This window comes from Crocodylus siamensis, chromosome 5 (genome assembly GCF_052110815.1).
Source record: "Crocodylus siamensis isolate JL-2025a chromosome 5, ASM5211081v1, whole genome shotgun sequence".
Taxonomy (NCBI): domain Eukaryota; kingdom Metazoa; phylum Chordata; order Crocodylia; family Crocodylidae; genus Crocodylus; species Crocodylus siamensis.
The window spans coordinates 205,711,130-205,730,817 of NC_143399.1; the positions used below are offsets into that span (position 1 = coordinate 205,711,130).

The window sequence follows — 19,688 nt, forward strand, 5'->3', positions numbered from 1 at the left end:
TCAGGCTGGACATAAGGGAGAATTTCTTTACTGTCCGAGCCCCCAAGGTCTGGAGCAGTCTGCCAGCGGAGGTGGTTCAAGCACCAACATTGAACACCTTCAAGAGTAAATTGGATGCTTATCTTGCTGGGATCCTATGACCCCAGCTGACTTCCTGCCCTTTGGGCAGGGGGCTGGACTCGATGATCTCCAGGTCGCTTCCAGCCCTGATGTCTATGAAATCTAAGTTGCAGGTCTGTCCATGGTGGGGTCTCTCTCCTCTTCCTCCCTCTGCTTGGAGCCGCTTTCCCTCGAGGCGGGCTGCCGCTGGGCGCAGGCTGCGGCGCCATGGGGGCCGGCACCCGTCGTCTCCCGCGTGCCCTTGCCGCGCTTGCTCTGGCCTTGCTGCACGTCCTCTGGCAGCCAGGACATCCCAGGCTGCAGCCAGAAGATGGGATCCCGTTTGAATCGTTCAAGAACCGTTTCAGCCGAACTGGTGGGCAGGTTTTTTTGCTTTGGTTTTTGTGCTCTTTCCTCTTAGTTTTGCCGCTTTGTGCCCTGTCCTGACGGCTCCTCCCAGCTGCCACGTGAGTGCGTTTCAGTGTCTTTTACTTGTAAAATTTGCGTCAGGAAGCCGCCTTTTACGGGGACACCGCCTCAGGACCATTTTTACCTCAGCCTTGTACTCTAAGCACTTCTGGAACGTTTTAGTGCCGTTGAACGGACGACCCGAGTCAGGCTCCTGACAGACATTTTAGGAGGAGAGGTAGGCGGCGGGGGCGCCCCCCCGACGGCGTGGCGCCAGGGGCCGGGCCGGGGCCGGGGAGGATGCTCCGGCGCGAGCCCTGTAGGCGGCACTGCCGGCCCGGCCCGCCTCCTCTGCTCGCGGCCGGCCCGGCGCGGCGGATGCGCGTCCCGCCCCGCCCCGCCCCGCCCCGCCCGGCATGGCCGTCGTGCCCGGGCCCTAGCGCAGCGTCTCCCGCCGCCATGGCCGAGTGGGCCCCGGCGCAGGTGAGGGCGGGCGGGCGCGGGAGGCTGCGGGCGGGCGGGCGCGGGGCCGAGGCGAGGGGCTGCAGCCCTGACCCGCCTGGTAGGGCCGGGCGAGCGCGGGAGTGACTCGCTTCGCCCTGGGTTCGTAGCCGGGGGCTGGGCGGGCGCATACAGACGTGCACGCTGTCTCGGCCCCGCGCGCAGGTCCAGGAGTGGAACGTGGAGGCGCAGCACCTCATGGCCCTGCAGCCGCCCCTGCTGCCCGAGCGGGCGCACGTGCGAGAAGCCCAGCTGCACACGGCGGAGGCCTCGCTCTGGACCGTCGTGGCCACGGTGCAGGCCCTGGAGAGGAAGATCGACGTGCTGGCCGCACGCCTGCTCAGCCTGGAGGGGCGGTCGGGGACGGCCGAGAAGAAGATCATCGACTGCGAGAAAACCGCCATGGAGTTCAACAACCAGCTGGAGAGCAAGTGGGCCGTGCTGGGCACCCTGATCCAGGAGTACGGGCTGCTGCAGCGGCGCCTGGAGAACATGGAGAACCTGCTCAAGAACAGGAACTTCTGGGTCCTGCGCCTGCCGCCCGGCGCCAAGGGCGAAGTGCCCAAGGTAACAGCCCCCGCCTTACAAGCAAAGCTTCGCTGTGCCTCGTGGGCCGGGGAGCTTCGGGATAGCCCCACACTGAGTGCAGTGAAATGGCCGGGGAGGGTGTGGGGCCGCAGAGGCTTGGAGTCGCTCTGCCTCTGCGCGAGTTAATCTGCGTAGGCAAGTGGCGCGGGTGGAAGGTGATGGCTGGAAAGCCCTGGACACGGCAGTCTGCGTCTGCTCAGACCGGATACCAGGGAGCGCTGCTACATTCCCTGCAGCGCCCCGCTGCTGAGCGCACATCAGTCTCTGGCCTGCTCATTGCTTGGCTTGTCTGCCTCCGAGGGCCCCGATCCCTTTGTATATATGGGCACTTGTTCCCTGTGTGTTGAATGAAGACTCCCCACATACAGGGAGAGATAGCAAGGCTAGAGTTGCCAGTTAGGATCCCGTAGTCTGACCTCCGAGGGCGAGTACAACCTCCTGCTTGTGCTTGCAGATGCCTGTGACGTTTGTGGACATCGCTGTCTATTTCTCGGCGGAGGAGTGGAAGAACCTGGAGGAGTGGCAGAAGGAGCTGTATAACAACCTAGTGAAGGAGAACTATGAGTCCTTGATCTCGCTGGGTAAATGTCTGCTGCCAGACAGGAGCATCCAATCTCTTAGCCTTTGCTTGTGGCCCAGCTCTGAGCAGTGCCCTGTTTCCTCTGATTCCAGCTGGGCTGGTGCTTACACCCAAAAAACCCTCTTGGTTGGTGCTCACAACCCATTAAAGTTTGCAAAGAAAGGGGTCAAGTCCTTGCAAGGTCCGAGGTCCCCTCTGGTCTTGTGGCCCACCCTTTCCTGTAGCAGTGATGGGGTTACCATCACATCCCACAGAATGACCAGATACTCATTTACAGCTGGGTCAACTGAGCTCTGCCTTTGGCATGAGTACAGACGGGGCTCAAACTTGTGTCCCTGGTGCCATAGTGACATATCGTAGCTGGGAGCCTCAGACCCATGCCTCCTGCTTAAAAGGAGATTCTTGCAAGTGCAAGAGTGGTTCAGTCTTGCCCATCTCCAGCATCTGCTGCTACTGGAGAGTGGACCAAATGCTGCTCTGGTGTCAGAGGAATTCTCTGGAGTTGCCCTTGCTGACCTGGGGCTTGATTAACTGATACAGTTGATGCCTATTTACAGCCACACCTGGTAAGAGCAACAGCCCCTTGCTGCTGGCATTTTCCCAGGGTACATTTTTTTTCTACCTGGTAACAGCAACACAGCCCTTGCTTAAGGGCAGCACTTGTGGAGCAGGAGAGGCTGGACTGGGCTGTGTCCTCGGTTGGCGCTGTGTCACGTGTGGTGACAGGCACATCCTGACCTATCCCTTGTACCTGCTTTCCTTGCCTAAAAACCCACAGCCCAAGTGTTGAGCGTTCTCTGGCTTGCAGAATAAGGTGAGAGAACCTGACACTGCCCAGCTGCAGGGGTGATTGGGACCAGGCTGCCATGCGGTGGGACTTTCCTAGTAAGGCCACACACGGAGAGAAGCAGCAGGAAAAGCCTTGGGCCGACCGCAAACACCTGCCAGGGGTTATAACACACTTAGGTGTGGAGCGTGACTCATTCAGGGGGCCACGGCTGTGGGAGCATTTAACCTTTGAACGTAAGACGAAAATTCAGCATTTCTGCAGTGTGTAGTCAATCACTCCTTGTTTAGCTGTTTCACCTGGCAAACGAGGTTGGCCAGATGATGTCTGCTGCAACAGCTGCTTAGCAGCGGCCTAGCACCAGGTCCTCAGTGTTGCTAGGAAGGGGGTTGACTGTTTTCTTGATTTGCTTCCTGCACTTCCCTGCATGGTGGTAATGTAAAATCATCTTCCTTGCTGGAGGTCCTGGGGGCAGGCAATACAGGCAGAGGCCTTTTCTCTACCCTTGGTTGGCAGTTTTATAGCCAGGCAGAGGGCTTAGCATTGTGTGCAAACGCCTCTCCTGAGGCAGATCCCTGCATGTTGGGCACAGAACACAGTTCACCTCCCGTCTCAGCCTGTCCCTCTTGCTGCCAAGGTCCCCCATCAGCTCCAGCAATGAGGGAGATGGTTGTAAGGAATGGAAAGCTCCATAACTCTTGTGCTTTATGAAATGAAGCCTTGTGTCCCCCCAATGTCTCCTCTCTGAACAGGCAGCTCCCTTTCCAAAGCCGATGTGCAGCCAAGGCCAGAGCGAGGGGTGGAGCCGTGCATCTCACAGCAGCCGGAGCTGGAGCAGAGACCGATCCCTGTGGACCATTGTCCAGGTGGGGGGGGGGTGGTAGGGACAGCTCAAAGGAGGGGGCTGTGATTTGTCTGCTGGGGGCCTTTGCTTTGGGAGCTGGTCTTCCAGGTGGTCTCTCTCATGGTTGTCTGCCAGTCCTGGCTGTTTCTGGCTCCAGTCCCCATGCCCTCCAGTTTCTTAAACATGCTGTTGTTCTGGGCTCCTTGGTTTTCCTAGCTACTCATCTCTGCCTCTTACACTTGGTCTCTGGTGGTGATGAAGCTTTGGTGCTAGATTACCTCTCCTGAGCCTTTGTTTCTGCTCTTGTCCTCTCCCGAGGAGTCAGTATTTCCCAGCTGTTGGGGGCTGAGGGTGAGAGTCAGGACTCCTGGGTTCTTCTCCTGCGTCTGTTGCTGACTGTTTGGTCATGGGGGAGTCATTTGTGGCCATAGTTCCAAAAACATCCTTTGATTTTTGTGCATCCCGTGGGAAAAGTGAGAGGTGCTCAGTGCTTGCAGCTCCCATTGGCTTTACCTGGGGTTTGGGTTTCCAGTCTTCATGATTCAGACATCTAACATGGGGCAGCTGGGATGAAAAGAAAGTATAGGTCAAAGCTGCACAATGTCTAGTTGTCCCCTTCTGCAAATAACTCTTCCACAGGAGGGTGTGTTGAGCCTGCTGAACAAGTATTTTGAGTGTGCTCGGGAAGTGCTAACATTCCAGCCAGCCACCATGAAACTGAGAGCAGAAGGGAGCAACTCCCTGTCACTTATTCATTTGCTTTTTGGGGGCCTCTTAGAATCAAAGGAGGTGTTTAGGAAAGGCTTGAGCCTGGAGAACGTGAGAACATACTGACCTGGGAGGGGGATGAGTGAGAGGTGAGATGTGGATCTTCCCAGGGACCCAGTCCACTGATCTTTCCGAGCATAGCAAGACGTTTTCAGGGATGCCGTGTTGCTGTGCTAATCTCCCTGTTTCTCCCTCCTGCTGTGCTGGCCTGTTTGGATTTATGTGCAGCCTGCCTCTTCTGCAGTGTGGGGACAGTGTTGCTGTGAGGTTGGGGTTCTATGTTTAGGTGCTATGCGAATGTGCTCTAATTCTCTCCTCCTGAACAGACCCCCTGGTCTCGACACCTGATATCCTATCACGGATCAAACAGGAGGCGGCCTTTGTTGTGGAGCATCAGTTCCCAGAAGACAGAGGACTTCCCCCTGACCCCTGTGCAGGTGAGTCCCAGATGGAGCAAAGGCTTCCTGAACGCTGGTACCTCTGTAGCTTTCTCATCTCTCTCAGGGCTCATATTCTGCTTCTGACTTGCTACATTAACCATAGCATGTCTAATTTCCTACAGCAGCTCCTCATTTGCGAGGTCTCTGTTCCCCCCCCAGTCTCAGCTGCTGTCCGTCCTTTGTCCGAGAGTCCCTGCCAGCCAGTGCCCAGCCCAACTCCTCGACCAATTTCCATCCATGTCTGACTCCTCCAACCCCAGGTGCTTTCCCTGGACTTGAGATTGGCATCTCAAGCACTGGACCAGGGGTGGGCAAAATGCAGCCTGGGGGCCAGATAGAGCCCTCCAGGCCATTCTGTCTGGCCTGTGGGGCCCCTAAAAAATTTAGAAAATTAATATTTATCTGCCCTGGGCTGCCTGTCATGTGGCCCTTGATAGCTTGCCAAAACTTAGTAAGTGGCCCTCTGCCCAAAATAATTGCCAGCCCCTGCACTAGACCTTTTCTAAACCCTGTCCATCTCACTTCTCTCCACCAGGAGCTGATGCTCTGATTTCTGCGCACGACTTCTTATCCTGGATCAAGCAGGAGGAGGAGCCATGTGTCAGGGAGCCATGGGAGCTAACTGAGAGAGAGATCCTGACGGGTCCTGTCCCAGGTGAGCAGTGGCTTTGCTCATTGGAAGCAATGAGCAAAGCGGAAGGGCCAGCTGCTGGGAACCATCCCAGATTTGTCTCAGCTCCGGCTGATGCCAATTCATTGATGTCTCAGGCCAGGAGGGACCGCTGTGGTCTTCTGGCCTGGCTGCCAGCACAGCGCTGACCAGAGCATTGTACTCTGATGCCTGCAGAAGCTTCCCTGCAGATCCGGTTGTGGGCAACACAGCCATAATTCACACCCCATTTGCTGAGTCTTCAGTTGAAGGAGAATTCCCGCTGGAGGGTTTTGCTGGCAAACCAGGGTTGGTTAGGAGCCTGAAAGCCATTCTGCCGCAGCTGACACAGCTGTGCTGCCCCAGTGCACGGTGTCCAGGAACTGGTACAAGTGATAAAGAAGGGAATTCAGCCTTCTCTTACAAGTTACCTGAGGGCCATTGGGTAGAGCCCGGGGCAGGGCTGAGAGTGCCTCCCTGCCCTGCTGAAATCTTGGTGCTTTTTGTTGTGGAGAAGAGGCAAATGCATTTTTCTTTCTGGCCACCTGCTGCAATCACTGTCTGACAGTGCTGAATTCGTCCGCTTCCTCCTCTCGGAGTCTCCCCCATATAATCCCCAACCTGCCCGCACCCACTTGACTCCATGCATGGCGAAACTTTGCAAAAAGACTGCCCCCAGCTAGAATTCTTTGGCCAGCCATGAGTCTTTGCTTTCAACTGGGAATTGGTTAGTGTGCTCGGCTGTGAAAACACGCCCTGTTCTGAGCTAGCTGCGTGCATAGCTTCGTCTTTCCGGTGGCTGTTAGTTCTTTGTATTGCTGTAGCCTCTGGAGGAGCCTGGCACAGTTTGTGGCTCTGCCTTCCCAGGTGCTTCCTAGGTACAGGGTGAGAGAGGCTCATCCAAATAGCAGAGGCAGACAAAGGGTTTGTTATCATCCCCGTTTCATAGTTTAGGAACTGGATGTTGGACAGATGAAGAGACTGAGCCAGGATCCCACAGGCAGTCTGTGGCAGAGTTGGGAATGCAGCCCAGAACTCCTGAGTCCTGTGTTGCTGCCGTAACTTAGATCCCTTTCTCTTTAGGTTATAGGGATTTGCTTGGAGAGGGAACTTGTACAGAATCTTAGCCTCAGAGAGGAATCTTTTTATTTTCCATTGCTTTATTTTTGCATGACAAATGGTAGTCACTTTGTTTAAGACCTGCCTGGGAAGGGCTCAGGTATGGGACACACAACCTTTTTACACTGTTTTATACACTGACCTAAATTAAACTGGAATCCAAGGTGAACGGACAGTCAGTTACTCTCAAGGTGGCTGCTGCAGAGGTGTTAGTACAGGCCTCGAGGCAGCAGGAAACAGATAACAGCCTGAGCAAGCAGTTCCTCTGGGCATCTGTGGGCTTGTGACATCTACCACAGCACAGGTCTGTTGCTGTGCTTTTACCAGGGTAACTCTACTAAGCGAAACCAGTGTGGAGCAATATGTCTTAGGATCATACGAAAACAGGGCTGGAAAGGACCTCCTGTAGTTCAGCCTCCTGCTTATGGCAGGGACATCCTTGACTAAACCATCCCAGCCAACTGTTTGTCTAAACTGCTTTAAAAACATCCAGGGATGGAGACTCCACACCCTGAGCAGCCTGTCCCAGCGGTAAACCAGCGTGAAGAGAGAAAGTTCTTCTTAAAAAGTGTTGTGTTTCACTCCTTCTTTACACTGGTGTAAACATTTGTGCGTCCAGACTCTCAGATACTGCAACGTTAAGGGTGGGAGGAGAATTTATACAGCATCAGGTGGACAATTGTGGCAAAAGATGCTTGTGCGAAGGATGATCACAAGGGGGTTGAGACTACACTGTGCTCTTCCTCCCACCTTGTCAGATGTTGTGGGGAGGTATACTGTAGACATAGAAACCGGAAATCAAAACTCTTGGGTTCTTTTCCAAAGCTCTTAATTTTTAAGGCCAGAAGAGCATCTGGACTGTCCTGTTACAGAACCAGCCATTACCTTTCAGCTGTGCTAAGGTGGATTTTTGTGTTTGGCTAAAACTGACCTTCCAAAAAGGGGTCCGGCCTAGATTTGATGACCTCAAGATCACCCTCACTTCCCTTTCCTGGTTCCTGGCTGCCTCGCAATGGCAGGGTTGGGCCAGTCACTTGGCCTGGCCCATGAAAGGGAGGGAAAGGCGTCCTCAGAAAAGTTACGCAGCTTGTGTGTATGCTGCACGCAGAGATCCCTGACTGGACTGCGTGCAGGCAGGGGAGATCACAGTTCTCAAGCATCTAAATGTCTTCTTTGCCCCGAGGATATGTGGCATCCTGTCCTGTCCAGAGGACAAAGCGCAAAGTATTCTGCGACAGGGCTTGGCCTGTCTGGAAAGCCACATTTCCAGCCTGTCGTGTCAGGGATGCTTTGGTGGGCAGTGACCTGGGAGGAGGTGTCAGGGCTAGGAACAGCCCCCATGGGCTGCAGGGGATGAACGTGGGGCTTCAGCCCTGTCTTGACCTTTTCCCAGCCGTACCACTGCAACTCTGCTTCGTGGGACCCTGCTGTGGACTGGGACTGCCTCGGCCACTCCTGCAGCAGGGAGCTGGGGCTGAGAGTCTCTCTCTTTCTTCCGGCAGGCAACGGGCTCATGGTGAAGGCGGAGGAGATGCGTCACCGCCAGGAGGCCCCGTGTGACCTGGGCCTGCCGCCGGGGGCCTGTGGAGATGCCCTGTTCCCCGGCTCAGCCTACGCCAGCCAGGAGGCCTCGGGCTTGCCACCGGCTCCTCCTGCCGAATGCAGGCTGGGTAAATCTCTCCCCTCAGCCAGTGGGACAAGCGAATTCCCAGGCATCCCTGCTGCCCGGGGCACAGGCGCGGCAGGGGTGGAGCGGCCGCACTGCTGCAACGAGTGTGGGAAGACCTTTAGCGTGAAGAAGAGCCTGCGCATCCACCAGCGGAGCCACGCCAAGGAGCGCCCCTACGAATGCACGGAGTGCGGCAGGAGCTTCAATTGCCACTCGGGGCTGGTGCGGCACCAGATGATCCACCGTGGCGAGAGGCCCTACCAGTGTGGGGACTGCGGTAAACGTTACAGCCGCAAGGAGCACCTGCAGAACCACCAGCGCCTGCACACGGGGGAGCGCCCCTTCCAGTGTGCCGCCTGCGGCAAGAGCTTCATCCGCAAGCAGAACCTCCTCAAGCACCAGCGCATCCACACGGGTGAGAGGCCGTATCAGTGCGGGGACTGTGGCCGCAGCTTCCGCTACAAGGAGTCCCTGAAGGACCATCGGCGGGTGCACGGCGCCGAGCCGGGGCCGCCCCGCAGTCTCCCGCAGGCCCTGGGCAGTGGGGACTAGGCCCCCAGGGCTCCTTGGACTGGGGACTCGGCCATGCGTTCAAAGGGAGCTCCCGGCGCTGGCAACGAAGCTTGTACCAAATACTTCCGCGAGGCTGCCAGGGCATTGGGACCATTCTCGGAGGGACTCAGTGCATGGGCTGAACCCCGCTCCTGGCTCCTCCTGTGCACACAGAAGAGTGGGCCCATGCCTGGGCTCCCCACTCCCATCCTGGGCTAGGCTGTGACGTCCAGCTCTGTTTTTAAAGCCTCCCCCGGACGCACTCCTGGGCTTTGGCCTCCTTTCTGGCCCCTGCTGCTTTCCTTTTCTTGCAGACAATCTCGTCATAGGGGCAGGAAAGCACTCTCCTCCGCAGCCCCTGCTGCCCAGAACAGTCTCTCCCCCTGCATTATATCGCCTTTGGAAAGCCGATGGATACTCTTTCATGGGTGGCTCCTCGTTTCACACCCTCTCTGGCTGTTATTTTTACGCTCTGGTTCCCTCCCCATGCAGTTACGCTCTGTAAGGTGTTTGGAGGTGTAGTTTTGTATGGAAGACGCAACGCAAAATAAAGTTGTCTTGGGCTGCACTGGTGTTGGGTGGTTCCTGCAGTGAGACCTGAGGCCCCAGGCTGGGAGTCCTGCAGGAGACCACTGCCAGCAGCGTGGCTGTCTGCTGCCTTTCAGGAAGGTGTAAATGAGAATCAGGCCCCCTTCCTCAGTCATCACCTCACCCTCATGGACTCACTTCTGTCTCGGTGCACAGCCACCATGTCGCGTGGTGTGTGCACATCTGTCTGACAGCAGCTCAGGCTGCTACATGTCAGAAGTGTCAGCTATCTTCATCCTTAATGCGGGCCCTGAGCGGCTCTTCCTGTAGGAGGGAGTTTTCCTGCACCATGTTAGCAGCAGGCAGAGATGGCCTGACACAGGCCTTGCCTTTGGAAGTGAGTTGCTTCTGTTGAATCAGGTCCTCCAGAGTTGTGCACCAGGGCAGGGGACCAGGGATTGTGTGGTGGCCCCGTGCCTTTCAAGGCTGCTCACCACCCCTCGTTTACCCACTGAACAGCCTAACAGGCTTTGTGGAAAGAACACCCCTGTGCTTCTCCAACCCTCCTGCTCACAGCAGTATTTCCCCTTCCCCTTTTGTGATTAAGCCTGCAGCACTGAGCAGCCCCTTGTACTTAGCCCCTCTGTTCAGGGGTGAGCTGCACCCGCAGAGAGGCAGCAACGTGAGGGAGTTAGCTGGGGAAAAGCTGCAGCCTAGCAGAAGCAGGGAGGCCTGAGTGTGCTTGGGCGGTGGGGCGGTGGGCTTGTAGATGAGAAGTTTTAGCCCTAACAAAGCCCCTCTCCATCACCGCCAAGCACAGGACACTCAGCATCTCAGAACCGGCTTAAATGTTGCCTTTGTGTTTAGGACCTTGCTTTGGTCTGTGCTGAGTTGTACTGCCCGTGCTGTTACCTGGCTGCTTTGGCCTCTAGTACACCTCATTAAGCTCCCCTCATTTGGAGTCCTTGCTACAGCCCTTCTAGCTACCCTGTTCATGCAGCTTTCCTTTTTGCCTGGTGCTTGGCTTTGAAATCCCTTCTCTGTGGTGGGTGCTTAGTGGCCGCATCGGGGAATATAACCTGCCCCTGTGATATCCTTTTCCATGAACAGATGGTGCCATCCCCAAGCCTTGTCTCCTGCCCTGGACGGAAAGCAGGGAAGAGCCGCGTGTCGGGGACCGGGGGGGCTTAGCAGAGAGAGAGACAGAGAACACTGCACGACCCAGAACAGGTCAGTAATTGCTTCACCAGCTTTGATTCAGGGAGAGCCTTAGCCCAGAGGAGGAGGGTGGTACAGTCATTAAGGCATCAGGCTGGGATTCCAGAGACCCAAGTTTGTTCCTGACTCTGCCACACACTCCCTGTGTGACCCCAGGCAAGTCCTTTAGTCTCCGTGTACTGTTAGTCTCTGTATACTGCATTTTTCTGTGAATCCTTGGCCTTCCTTACTGCTTACCCTGTACTGCAAGGGTGTTTGTGAGGAGTCAAGCAGGCAAGGCTGCCCTGTTACAGGCTGCTGCTTAAGACTGCCAGTAATGAACTCTCCATGCTCTGACCTTTCCACCCAACGTTGGTGCTGCACCACGGGGCTTGGTGTGTGTCTACGTGGACCAGCTGGCAAGACAAAGGCTGTGGAGCTTGGAGCTGCTGCTGCTTTCATAGTCTCTATGGGGAGCTTTGCAATATAATTTTCTCTCCTACGACCAGACCCTCTGATTTCCATAGCTGGCTTCCCATCCCAGAGAGAACCAGGAGAGGAGGAACATGCCGGGAATCCACAGCACCCGCAGGAATGGGATGTGTCGGCTCTTGGTGCTGGTGAGTGACAGCTGGGTGGCAGCCGTGGGGAGATCTGGGTTCCAGGTTTGGTTCTGCTACAGACTTATTTGTGTGGTCCCAGACACGTGGCGTCAGATGAATTTTCTTCTGTGTTGCTTCCGGACCAGCCTCTGGGGTACATTTGTGCTGCTGGGATGGGGGCTCGTGTGCTTGCAGCCTGAGGGGCTGTCCCAGGAAGCTGCATTGGGACTTGGGCGGCCGGCTTGCTCTGAGCTGCTGCAGCTAGGCTGTCACCAGCCCCAGAGTCAGCTGCCTGGGGTATGTCTGCAGCCCTCACAGTCGTGAAACCAGGCCCTTGGTCTCTGCGTGCCATGGCTTGTTGTCTGGGAAGTGGGGGTTGCTGGAGGGTCATATTGCCATGTTGCTTCTGCTAGCTGAGCTCACTGCACCTTTCCAGGGCTCCCCCATTTCACCCTCATCTCCCTATGCCAAGGGTCCTTGGAGGGACCCTCCATCACTTCCCACCCCTTTATCATGCTTCTCTGCCCTCTTGCCCTCTCTGCTTGTCCAGACCTGGCCTCTGCCATCCTTTCCCCCTTCTCCAGCCCCGCACTCCCCTCTCCCCCCCCTGCATTTTGACATCTGTCTTTGGCCCTGCAAACTCTACAGAGAGCATGGGGTGAGCTAAGGCGCAGGGGCTGCCGTGCAGAGAGGTGTTGGTAGGGCCTGCCATCTGGTCCGTTACCCATTTTAGACCTGGTTGCATTGGCTGACTGCCTACTGCTTGTCTTCCTTCTTCCCCCTTTTTGGTTTTTGTTTTTTTCCTCATTTCCCCCTCTGAGGTTCTGCCAGGAACCTGGGAACTGGCAGGGCACGGTTGGGTTAGATGGAGCCAGGCCCCTGAGTTGAGGTGTGACCCTGACCCTGTGCATGGCCAGTTGCGTGCTCCCCTTCCTCAACTTCATCTGTGGTTGTCGAGGTTGTCTCTGCCCGCTGGCACGGCGGAGCTGTTGGGTGCAGGGATGTGTCTTTGGGTTGGCGCAGCACCCAACACGGTGGGGTCCTGGTCTGGTCCACAACCTGTGGACACTCGTGTAATGTGAACCGGTGCTTGGCTGCACTAGGAGGGAGGACTGCTGTGTCTCTGTCTCTCCCATTCCCATGATGGCATCTGCTCCCTGCTGAAGCCTTCGCTATTGAGAAACGGCCCCCCGGCCGAGAGCGAGTGAGCGAGTCTGTGTGCGAGGTCCTTTCCCCTGGTGTGACAGGGGTCTGGATTCTCTCTCTGTTCCAGGAGACCCGGAGGTCGTGGTCAAAACTGAGGAGCAGAGTCCTGATGAGTGTCCGGTGGGCAACGAGCAGGCTGGGGTGCCGTCCGGAGAGACGGCTTCCCGCAGCCTGTGGGGCAGAGAGGCCGGTGATTGCCTGGCGCCGGAGGATCAAGGTGAATCCCTTCAGTGTCCGGTCCTACCGCCACAGCCAGCAGACCCGAAAATCTCACAGGGGGCTGAACCAGGGCCCATGGGCACCTCGTGGAGCTGCGGTGATGCGGGGGAGCCACGTCCTTCTGCTCCGGCGGCGTCAACGCCCCCAGCTGGGAAGCCGCCAGCTTGCACCCAGTGCAGCAAGACCACACTGCTCCTGCACCAGAGCCCCCACAACCCAGCAAAGCCCCACCAGTGCTCCCAGTGCAGCCAGAGCTTCCACCACCCGTCCCGGCTCAACTACCACTACCGCACCCACAGTGGGGAGCGCCCCTACACCTGTGCCCAGTGCGGCAAGGGCTACGGGAGGAAGGAGCACCTGCAGAACCACCAGCGCCTGCACACGGGCGAGCGCCCCTTCCCGTGTGGCCAGTGTGGCAAGCGCTACAGCCGCAAGGAGTATCTGCAGAACCACCAGCGCCTGCACACAGGCGAGCGTCCCTACGTGTGCCCCGCGTGCAGCAAGAGCTTCATCTGCAAGCAGAGCCTCCTCAAGCACCAGCGCGTGCAGTGTGGTGAGCGCCCGTACCAGTGCAGGGACTGCGGCCGCAGCTTCCGCTACAAGGAGTCCCTCAAGGAGCATCAGCGGGAGCACGGCGCTAAGCCGCGGGAGCATGGCACTGAGCTGCAGCTGCCGGCGCCCAGCCCGGGGCTGGGGTCAGAGGCTGAAGTGGTGCGCGTGAAAGTGGAGCCGGAGGATGAATGACGATGAGGCTGGGCTCTCGCCGGTCTGTGGGGCTGGTGAGGGGAACGACTGCGTCTCTCCCAAGCGTGCTACGTGGTGCTCCGGGGCCACTGCCCCACGCTCTCCTTCCCTCCGTCTCCTTGCAGAGACCCCCCTCCATGGACCTGCGCTGAGCCCCCAGGGTGCACTCCTGCCTTACCCGTCTCAGCCGCGGGTGTGGGCGCCACCATGTCTGCAGCTCCCGGTCCTCTCGGTCCCCGCTGGAGCCGCACAACCTTCCCGGCTGGCAGCCTGCTCCGTTTCTGTCCTCCTCCCATGCCGCTCTTTCCTCCTTGATTTCTAAGTGTGTGGGAGGCAGGACGGATGCAATAAAGCCGTGTTCAGTTCTGCCGGGGTGAGGGTTTTCTTTGCGGCTGCCCTCGGGGCGTTGGGAGCAGCTTGCTGTGGGGGGACTTGGTGCGAGGCAAGGGGATGATGCTGCTGCCTGAGCTGGCAGCCATTTTGTTTCTGTGGCTGCTCCTGCTCTGCCATCCCACTGCTCGATGGGCTGGCCGCCATTTTGTTTCTGTGGCTGCTTCTACTTCTGTCTTTCCATTGATGAGGGACCAGCCGCCATTTTGTTTCTGAGCCTTCTCCAACTCTTTGTTTCCACTGATGAAGGGCTGGTTGCCATTTTGTTTCTGTGGCTTCTTCTACTCTGTGATTCCCGTGGTGGAGGGTCTAGCGGCCATTGTGTCTGTGTGGCTTCTACTGTCATCCCACTGGTTGAGGGACCAGATGCCATTTTGTTTCTGTGGCTTCTTCTACTCTGTCATCCCACTGCTTGAGGCTGTGGCCACCATTTTGTTTCTGTGGCTTCTACTCGGTCATTCCTGTGGTGGAGGGTCTAGCGGCCATTTTGTCTCTGTGGCTCTTCCTACCCCGTCATTCCTGTGGTGGAGGGACCAGCCGCCATTCTGTCTCCGTGGCTTTGCCTGTTCTGTTTTCCCACTGACTGGCGGGCGGGGGTCTTGGGGCTGGCTGCCATTGCACCCACGGGGCTTCGGGCTTGGGCATGCACCACAGGGGCTGGGTTTCAGGGGGCTAATCCCTGCGGGTAGCTGCCCTATGTGGGTTGGGGGGGGGAACTGGTGGGAGGGCAGCTAAAATCATCCAGTTTGGGGTTTAAATCCCAGGGTCTTGATTTGCAGGGGTGGTCAACACCCACAACCCCTGCACTCTTGCATCAAGCCCAGGTGAGCGCATAATTGAATTAATGACCAGTGGCCAACAGGGTTGTGTTTGACCTGATAGATGCAATTAGTCCCTCCCTTTGGTGTGGATTGGGCTGCAGTCAGGCAGCTCCTAGCGCTCCTCTGCACCATTGACTCTAGTGGCTTGGACATCTCTACTGTAGCTCTTTCTACACTACCGGCTGCAAAAAATAGGATTGTTTAGTCTGGAAAACAGAAAAGACTTCGGGGAGGTTTGATAGCCATCTTCAAATACCCAAAAGGTAGTGTCAATCTGGACTCGTAGTAGAGATGATATCTTTTATTAGACCAACAAGTTTTTTTGCAAAAAAAATTCCTTAATTGCAAGCTTTCGGGCATGAACGCCCTCCATCAGGCATCGGAGAAAAGATTGTAAAAGTTCTCCTGGGTAGAAATGAAAGTTCGTATTTCATAGGATTTCACAGAAGAGTCAGTAGATGGAAAACTCCTCTGGGCAGGCAGTTCATAGTTGGTCTGAAGCCTCTCACCTCCTGAAAGACAGTGTCTGACCCTGCTGCCTGGGGAGAGCTGCTGGTGTGCACTGCTTCTGGTGTGTGGGAAGCAATGCATGATCAGGATGGTCTGTCTCTTCCCAGGCTCAGCCCGTGGATGCAGTGGGTCTGTGTGTGTCCTCACCTGGACTCGGAGGTAAGAGTGGGAGGGGAAAGTGCCGCCTACCCCAATAATTTCAGCCTGGCGAGAGTAAACCAACCAACAGCCCTCCTGACATAGATATGTCGATGTGCCTTCTGCCTGCGGTGGCTCTTCTGGTGACTCTGGATCCAACTCAGGGATGTAGGAGCTGATGGGTCTTCTCCCCATGTGCATTTGCATGCATCTTGCTCAGAGAGCTGGTCTCATGCTCGGTGCCAGGAAGGGGTTTTTCCCCGGGGAGGGCTCTTGGTGCAGGTGCAGTTGACCCAATTTGCACCTCTTGTTATGCAGACTTGGGTGGGTTCCTTGGGGAGCACCTGGGAGAAGCCTGTTTTCTCACTCGTGGTTCTGGCACTGTGGTTTCTTGCCTGGTTTCTGTGCTGCTTCTCATTTGTAAGCCAAGGAAATACAGTCTAGATCAGTAGTTCTTAACCTTTTTTAGACTGAAGGCATACCTCCTTAGACCGCAGATCCCCCTTGGAAAATGTCAGTTCTTAGCTTTCACTCCTATTTTGAGTATGGAAAAATACTTGAGCAATATTGTGTTGCAAAAAACTCAGCAAGCCCAGAGCAGGCCAGAGTGTTTGTAATGCTTTGGGTTCCTATTGGAAATCTCCGGGTTTATTATGTGAATCCCATATGTTGGTGTTTGCACACCTAACGGCTAATATTGCGCAGCATCTCACGGATCCTTAAAAGGATCTTGCAGCAAACCAGGGTGCCATGGGAATCACCAGTCTAGATCAGCAGCCAGAAACCTTTTCAAGCCACAGGGAAGAACAGCATGGCTGCAGTCCAACATGGGCTGGGTGTCTTCTGCGGTGTATTGAGAGCATGGGAAAGAGGTGTGTTGCAGCTGGGAGCTGTGCCTACATTCCTGCAGCTTCTCAGCTGCAGGGTGAGCGCAGCTTCCAGGTAAGGGGAAGCTGCGCCAGGGCCAGGCAGCTGGAAGCTGCATCCATGCTGCAGCCACTTCTGTAGCACAGTTGGGAGGAGAAGGGAAGGGGAAGAGGGAGGGAAAAGATCCATCAGGGTGGACACAACTTCCAGCTGCCCAGCTCCAGTGTGGCTCGTCACCAGCTGGGAGCTGTGCCCAGGGAGAAGTAGCAGCAGCAAGGGCACAGCTGGAAGTTGTTTGGCCCCAGCACAGCTCCTCACTATTTACCCCTGGCCTGGGCACAGACAGCCCTGGGACCCTGTGGGCCAGATCTGGCTTATGGGCCATATGTTGCTGATCTCTGCGCTAGACAAAAGTACCAAGGTGGATACACAACTGGTTGGATCATTGTGCTCAATGACTAGTCATTAATGTCATTGTCTAGTTGGGAGGACGTCAAAGGGAGTTCCCCAGGGGTGCATTCTGGGTCCAGCATTGTTTAATATCTTCATTAGTAATTTGGAGGATGGGATTGAGCGTGTACTTAGCAAATTTGCAGATGACCTGCAACTAGGTAGAGTTGCAGACACTCTGGAGGGCAGGGCTGGGATTCAGAATGACTTTGATAAATAAATGGTCATAAATGGTTCAAAATCATAAACTACACAAATAGTTCAAAATCAAATGATGAGCTTGAGCAAGGAGAGGTGCAAAATCCTGCACGTAAGATGGAACAATTGTATGCACAAATGCAGACTGGGGAACGACTGGCTCGGCTGCAGGACTGCAGAGAAGGATGGGGGGTTACAGTGGGGCCATAAGCTGAATATGAGCCAACAGTGTGCTCTTGTTGCAAAAAAAAACCCAACAGCATCCTACACTCTATAAATAGGAGTGTCACTTGCAAGTCAAGGGAAGTGATTTTTCCACTCGATTCGGCAGTGGTGATGCCTTCCCTGCAGTACGGTGTCCAGTTTTGGGCCCTGCACTTCAAGCAAGATGTGGACGGAGTCCAGGGGAGAGCAGTAAAAATGATTAGAGGCTTGGGAAACAAGACTTATGAGGACAGGCTGAAAAAAATTGCATTATTTAGTCTGGAAAAAGAAAAGACTGTGGGGAGATTTGATAACAGTCTTCAAATACCTGAAAGGTAGTTATATAGAGAATGGAGATAGATTACTCTCTGTCTCTGCAGGGGACGAGACAAGGAACAATTGTCTGAAACCGAAGAGGTGGAAATCTATGTTGGAGATTAGGAAAGACATCCTCACTCTGCAAATAGTTCAGTACTGGACTGGAACAGGCTGCCTAGAGAGGCTGTGGAGTCTCCATCCTGTGAAGTGTTCAGGAGCAGGGATGGTTTAGACAGGGCTGATCCTGTCTTGAGGAAGGGGCCGGACTAGATGTGATCTCCTAAGGGCCCTGCCAGCCTGACTTTGCTGTTATTCTATGATTTGTCCTTGTGCTGGGAGGCTGCTGCTGTCGGGAATGCCAGACAGACTTCGCTTGGGACCTCATGGCACCTCGAGGGGGGCCAAGGATGCCTCTCTGTCTCTTGGTTGTGTGTGTGTGTGTTATCTGCTGGGGTGAAGAAAGGCCAGATGTTATCCTGTATCTGGAAGGCTGGGGGGAGGAAATGCAAAGCCCAAGCAGTTTGGGAATCGAAGGCAATCCTCAGCTGATTCCCATTAGCTGGGAGCTAATGGGGGTCTTCCTGTGGGGAGCCATGAACCCAGAAGCTTTTGCCTGCTGGTGCTTTCTCCTGTGCATCAGTGAGCACCAGCTGTCCGGTGTGGTAGAAGGCATCCTTTCAAGCATGATGACACACATGGGTTATAGGGAGTGGAGCTGAGGAAATGACCATGGGGAGATTTTGTCTTTCCCCCAGTGAGAGTCACTTCTGCATGAGCACGGGGGGCGGCTCACCTGCCGGCTCATGAGAGAACCTTTTTCTGGAGTCCTTATGTTTCCCTTTACTCAGCCTTTCCCTGTGGGCATCTGGGATGACTCCTGGGCCTGGTAGCAGGACGTCCTGATCAGAGGAGGCAGCATGACATGATAATCCCAGAGCTTTATCAAGGTCTTGTTGCAACAGGTGCGGTGTGAAGCACTGCCAGCATCAGGCATTGCTGAGATTGTGTGAGCAGGGACCAGTGCAGGGAGGATACGGTAGGGTCCTAATCCACCTGAAGAGAACGTGGTCTTTTAACACAGCCTTCTGCAATCGGTACAAATCCTAGTCTACCTGCCAGGTGTCTGAGTGTGATCCTATCTCACCCTGCTCGAGTTCCTTGAAAGCCATAAACAGTGGATGAGTTGTTCTCCTCGCTGCTCCTTGTAACTTAGCCTCGTGGCTCAGATTACAGTGTGTTACAAAAATGGATGCATTAATGTGTTTTCAAGGACTTGAGCGGGGTGGAATAGGACCCGACTTGGGTTCCTAAGCCCACAGGCGAACAGCTGGCCTGGTATTTCCCAAACCGAGTGCTGGACTTAGAAGCTGCTGGAATTGGGTTGGAAACTTTGTAATGTTTGAAGTTCTGGTAAAAAATATTTCAGAGGGATATTAACTGTTTCTGCTTGTTTTGACCACTTTGAGCTGTCTTCCAAACTATCAGCTCCAGTTCCTGCTTCAAGTAGCTGCTGTCTCTCGACGTCCTCCTCCCATCTTATACCAGCGCGGCAACTCAGCCAGCCCAAATCGGTTTCCCTGCTGCAGCAGCAGTTCAGCACCCCAGCCCTCTGATCCTGCCCTCTTGTTTGCAGTCTCAGACGCAGCAGGCTGCTTGTCTCTTTGGTGGACGTGGTGCATTTGATGTCATCTCAGTTTGGAAAGGCTAAAGATAGGGACATGGGAACAAAACGGAACAGACTTAGCCTGGAGTCCGGGGACCCCGCAGCTGCCAGCAAGCAAGTGAAAACTGCCCTTACAGCAACGTTTCGTGTTTCTCCTTCAGATGACCCTTGGCCATCTGTCCAGCAGAGCCGTGAACCAGACACGCCTACGATAGTCTCCAGGTGAAAGAGTGGGCTGCTGGTGCGAGTAGCACTTGGCAGCCTCACGATATCCCTTGCTGGGCTCTGGACATCCTCCCAGTCTCCATGAACACTTGATACCTCGAATGACTGGCAGACAGAAGTGAGCTAATAGTGACAGGAAAATAGAAGTGCATTCAGGCCCTGGCCTGTGGGGCTTGGCGATCACACGGAGCCCTGGCACAGGGCTGGGCAGGGAATGCAGCCACTGGCATGGGCAGAAGGGGTGGGGGAGTTGCAAGGTGGCCCTGAAGTGGAAGAGGATGGGAGGGAGGTGCAGGGGGAACCTTGGATCAAGGAGAGTGGAGGAGCTCCTCGTGAGCTTAGCAAGCTTGGCTGGCAGGACTTGGCTCTGACATGTGGGAGCCTCTGGCCCAGGCCTCAGCAGA

At 55.6% G+C, this 19,688-nt stretch overlaps 1 protein-coding gene across 4 annotated transcripts; it reads left to right on the forward strand.

Annotated features, from left to right (window-relative positions):
* The first annotated feature begins 1 nt into the window (after position 1).
* Positions 2-13,866, forward strand: LOC149865211 (uncharacterized). 4 transcript variants are annotated; one of them, XM_090048050.1, is made up of 10 exons: positions 2-745; positions 1,174-1,575; positions 2,051-2,177; positions 3,716-3,829; positions 4,902-5,012; positions 5,551-5,670; positions 8,286-8,867; positions 10,643-10,762; positions 11,239-11,349; positions 12,605-13,866. In XM_090048050.1, the coding sequence occupies exons 2-10, from the start codon at positions 1,207-1,209 to the stop codon at positions 13,498-13,500; spliced, it is 2,550 nt and encodes an 849-aa protein (XP_089904176.1). In that variant the 5' UTR covers positions 2-745; positions 1,174-1,206; the 3' UTR covers positions 13,501-13,866. The 4 variants fall into 4 exon arrangements, with proteins under 4 accessions (XP_089904176.1, XP_089904175.1, XP_089904174.1 ...); XM_090048048.1 differs by lacking the exon at positions 2-745 and adding an exon at positions 793-990 and having other exon boundaries at positions 11,257-11,349; XM_090048047.1 differs by lacking the exon at positions 2-745 and adding an exon at positions 794-990.
* The last annotated feature ends 5,822 nt before the right edge of the window (positions 13,867-19,688 follow it).

Coding starts and splice junctions, on each gene's coding strand:
- LOC149865211 (XM_090048047.1), top strand. CDS start 808: ATGCTCCGGCGCGAGCCCTGTAGGCGGCACTGCCGGCCCGGCCCGCCT. Junction 1,576..2,050: donor CCAAGGGCGAAGTGCCCAAG/GTAACAGCCCCC, acceptor TTGTGCTTGCAG/ATGCCTGTGACGTTTGTGGA. Junction 2,178..3,715: donor TGAGTCCTTGATCTCGCTGG/GTAAATGTCTGC, acceptor CTCTCTGAACAG/GCAGCTCCCTTTCCAAAGCC.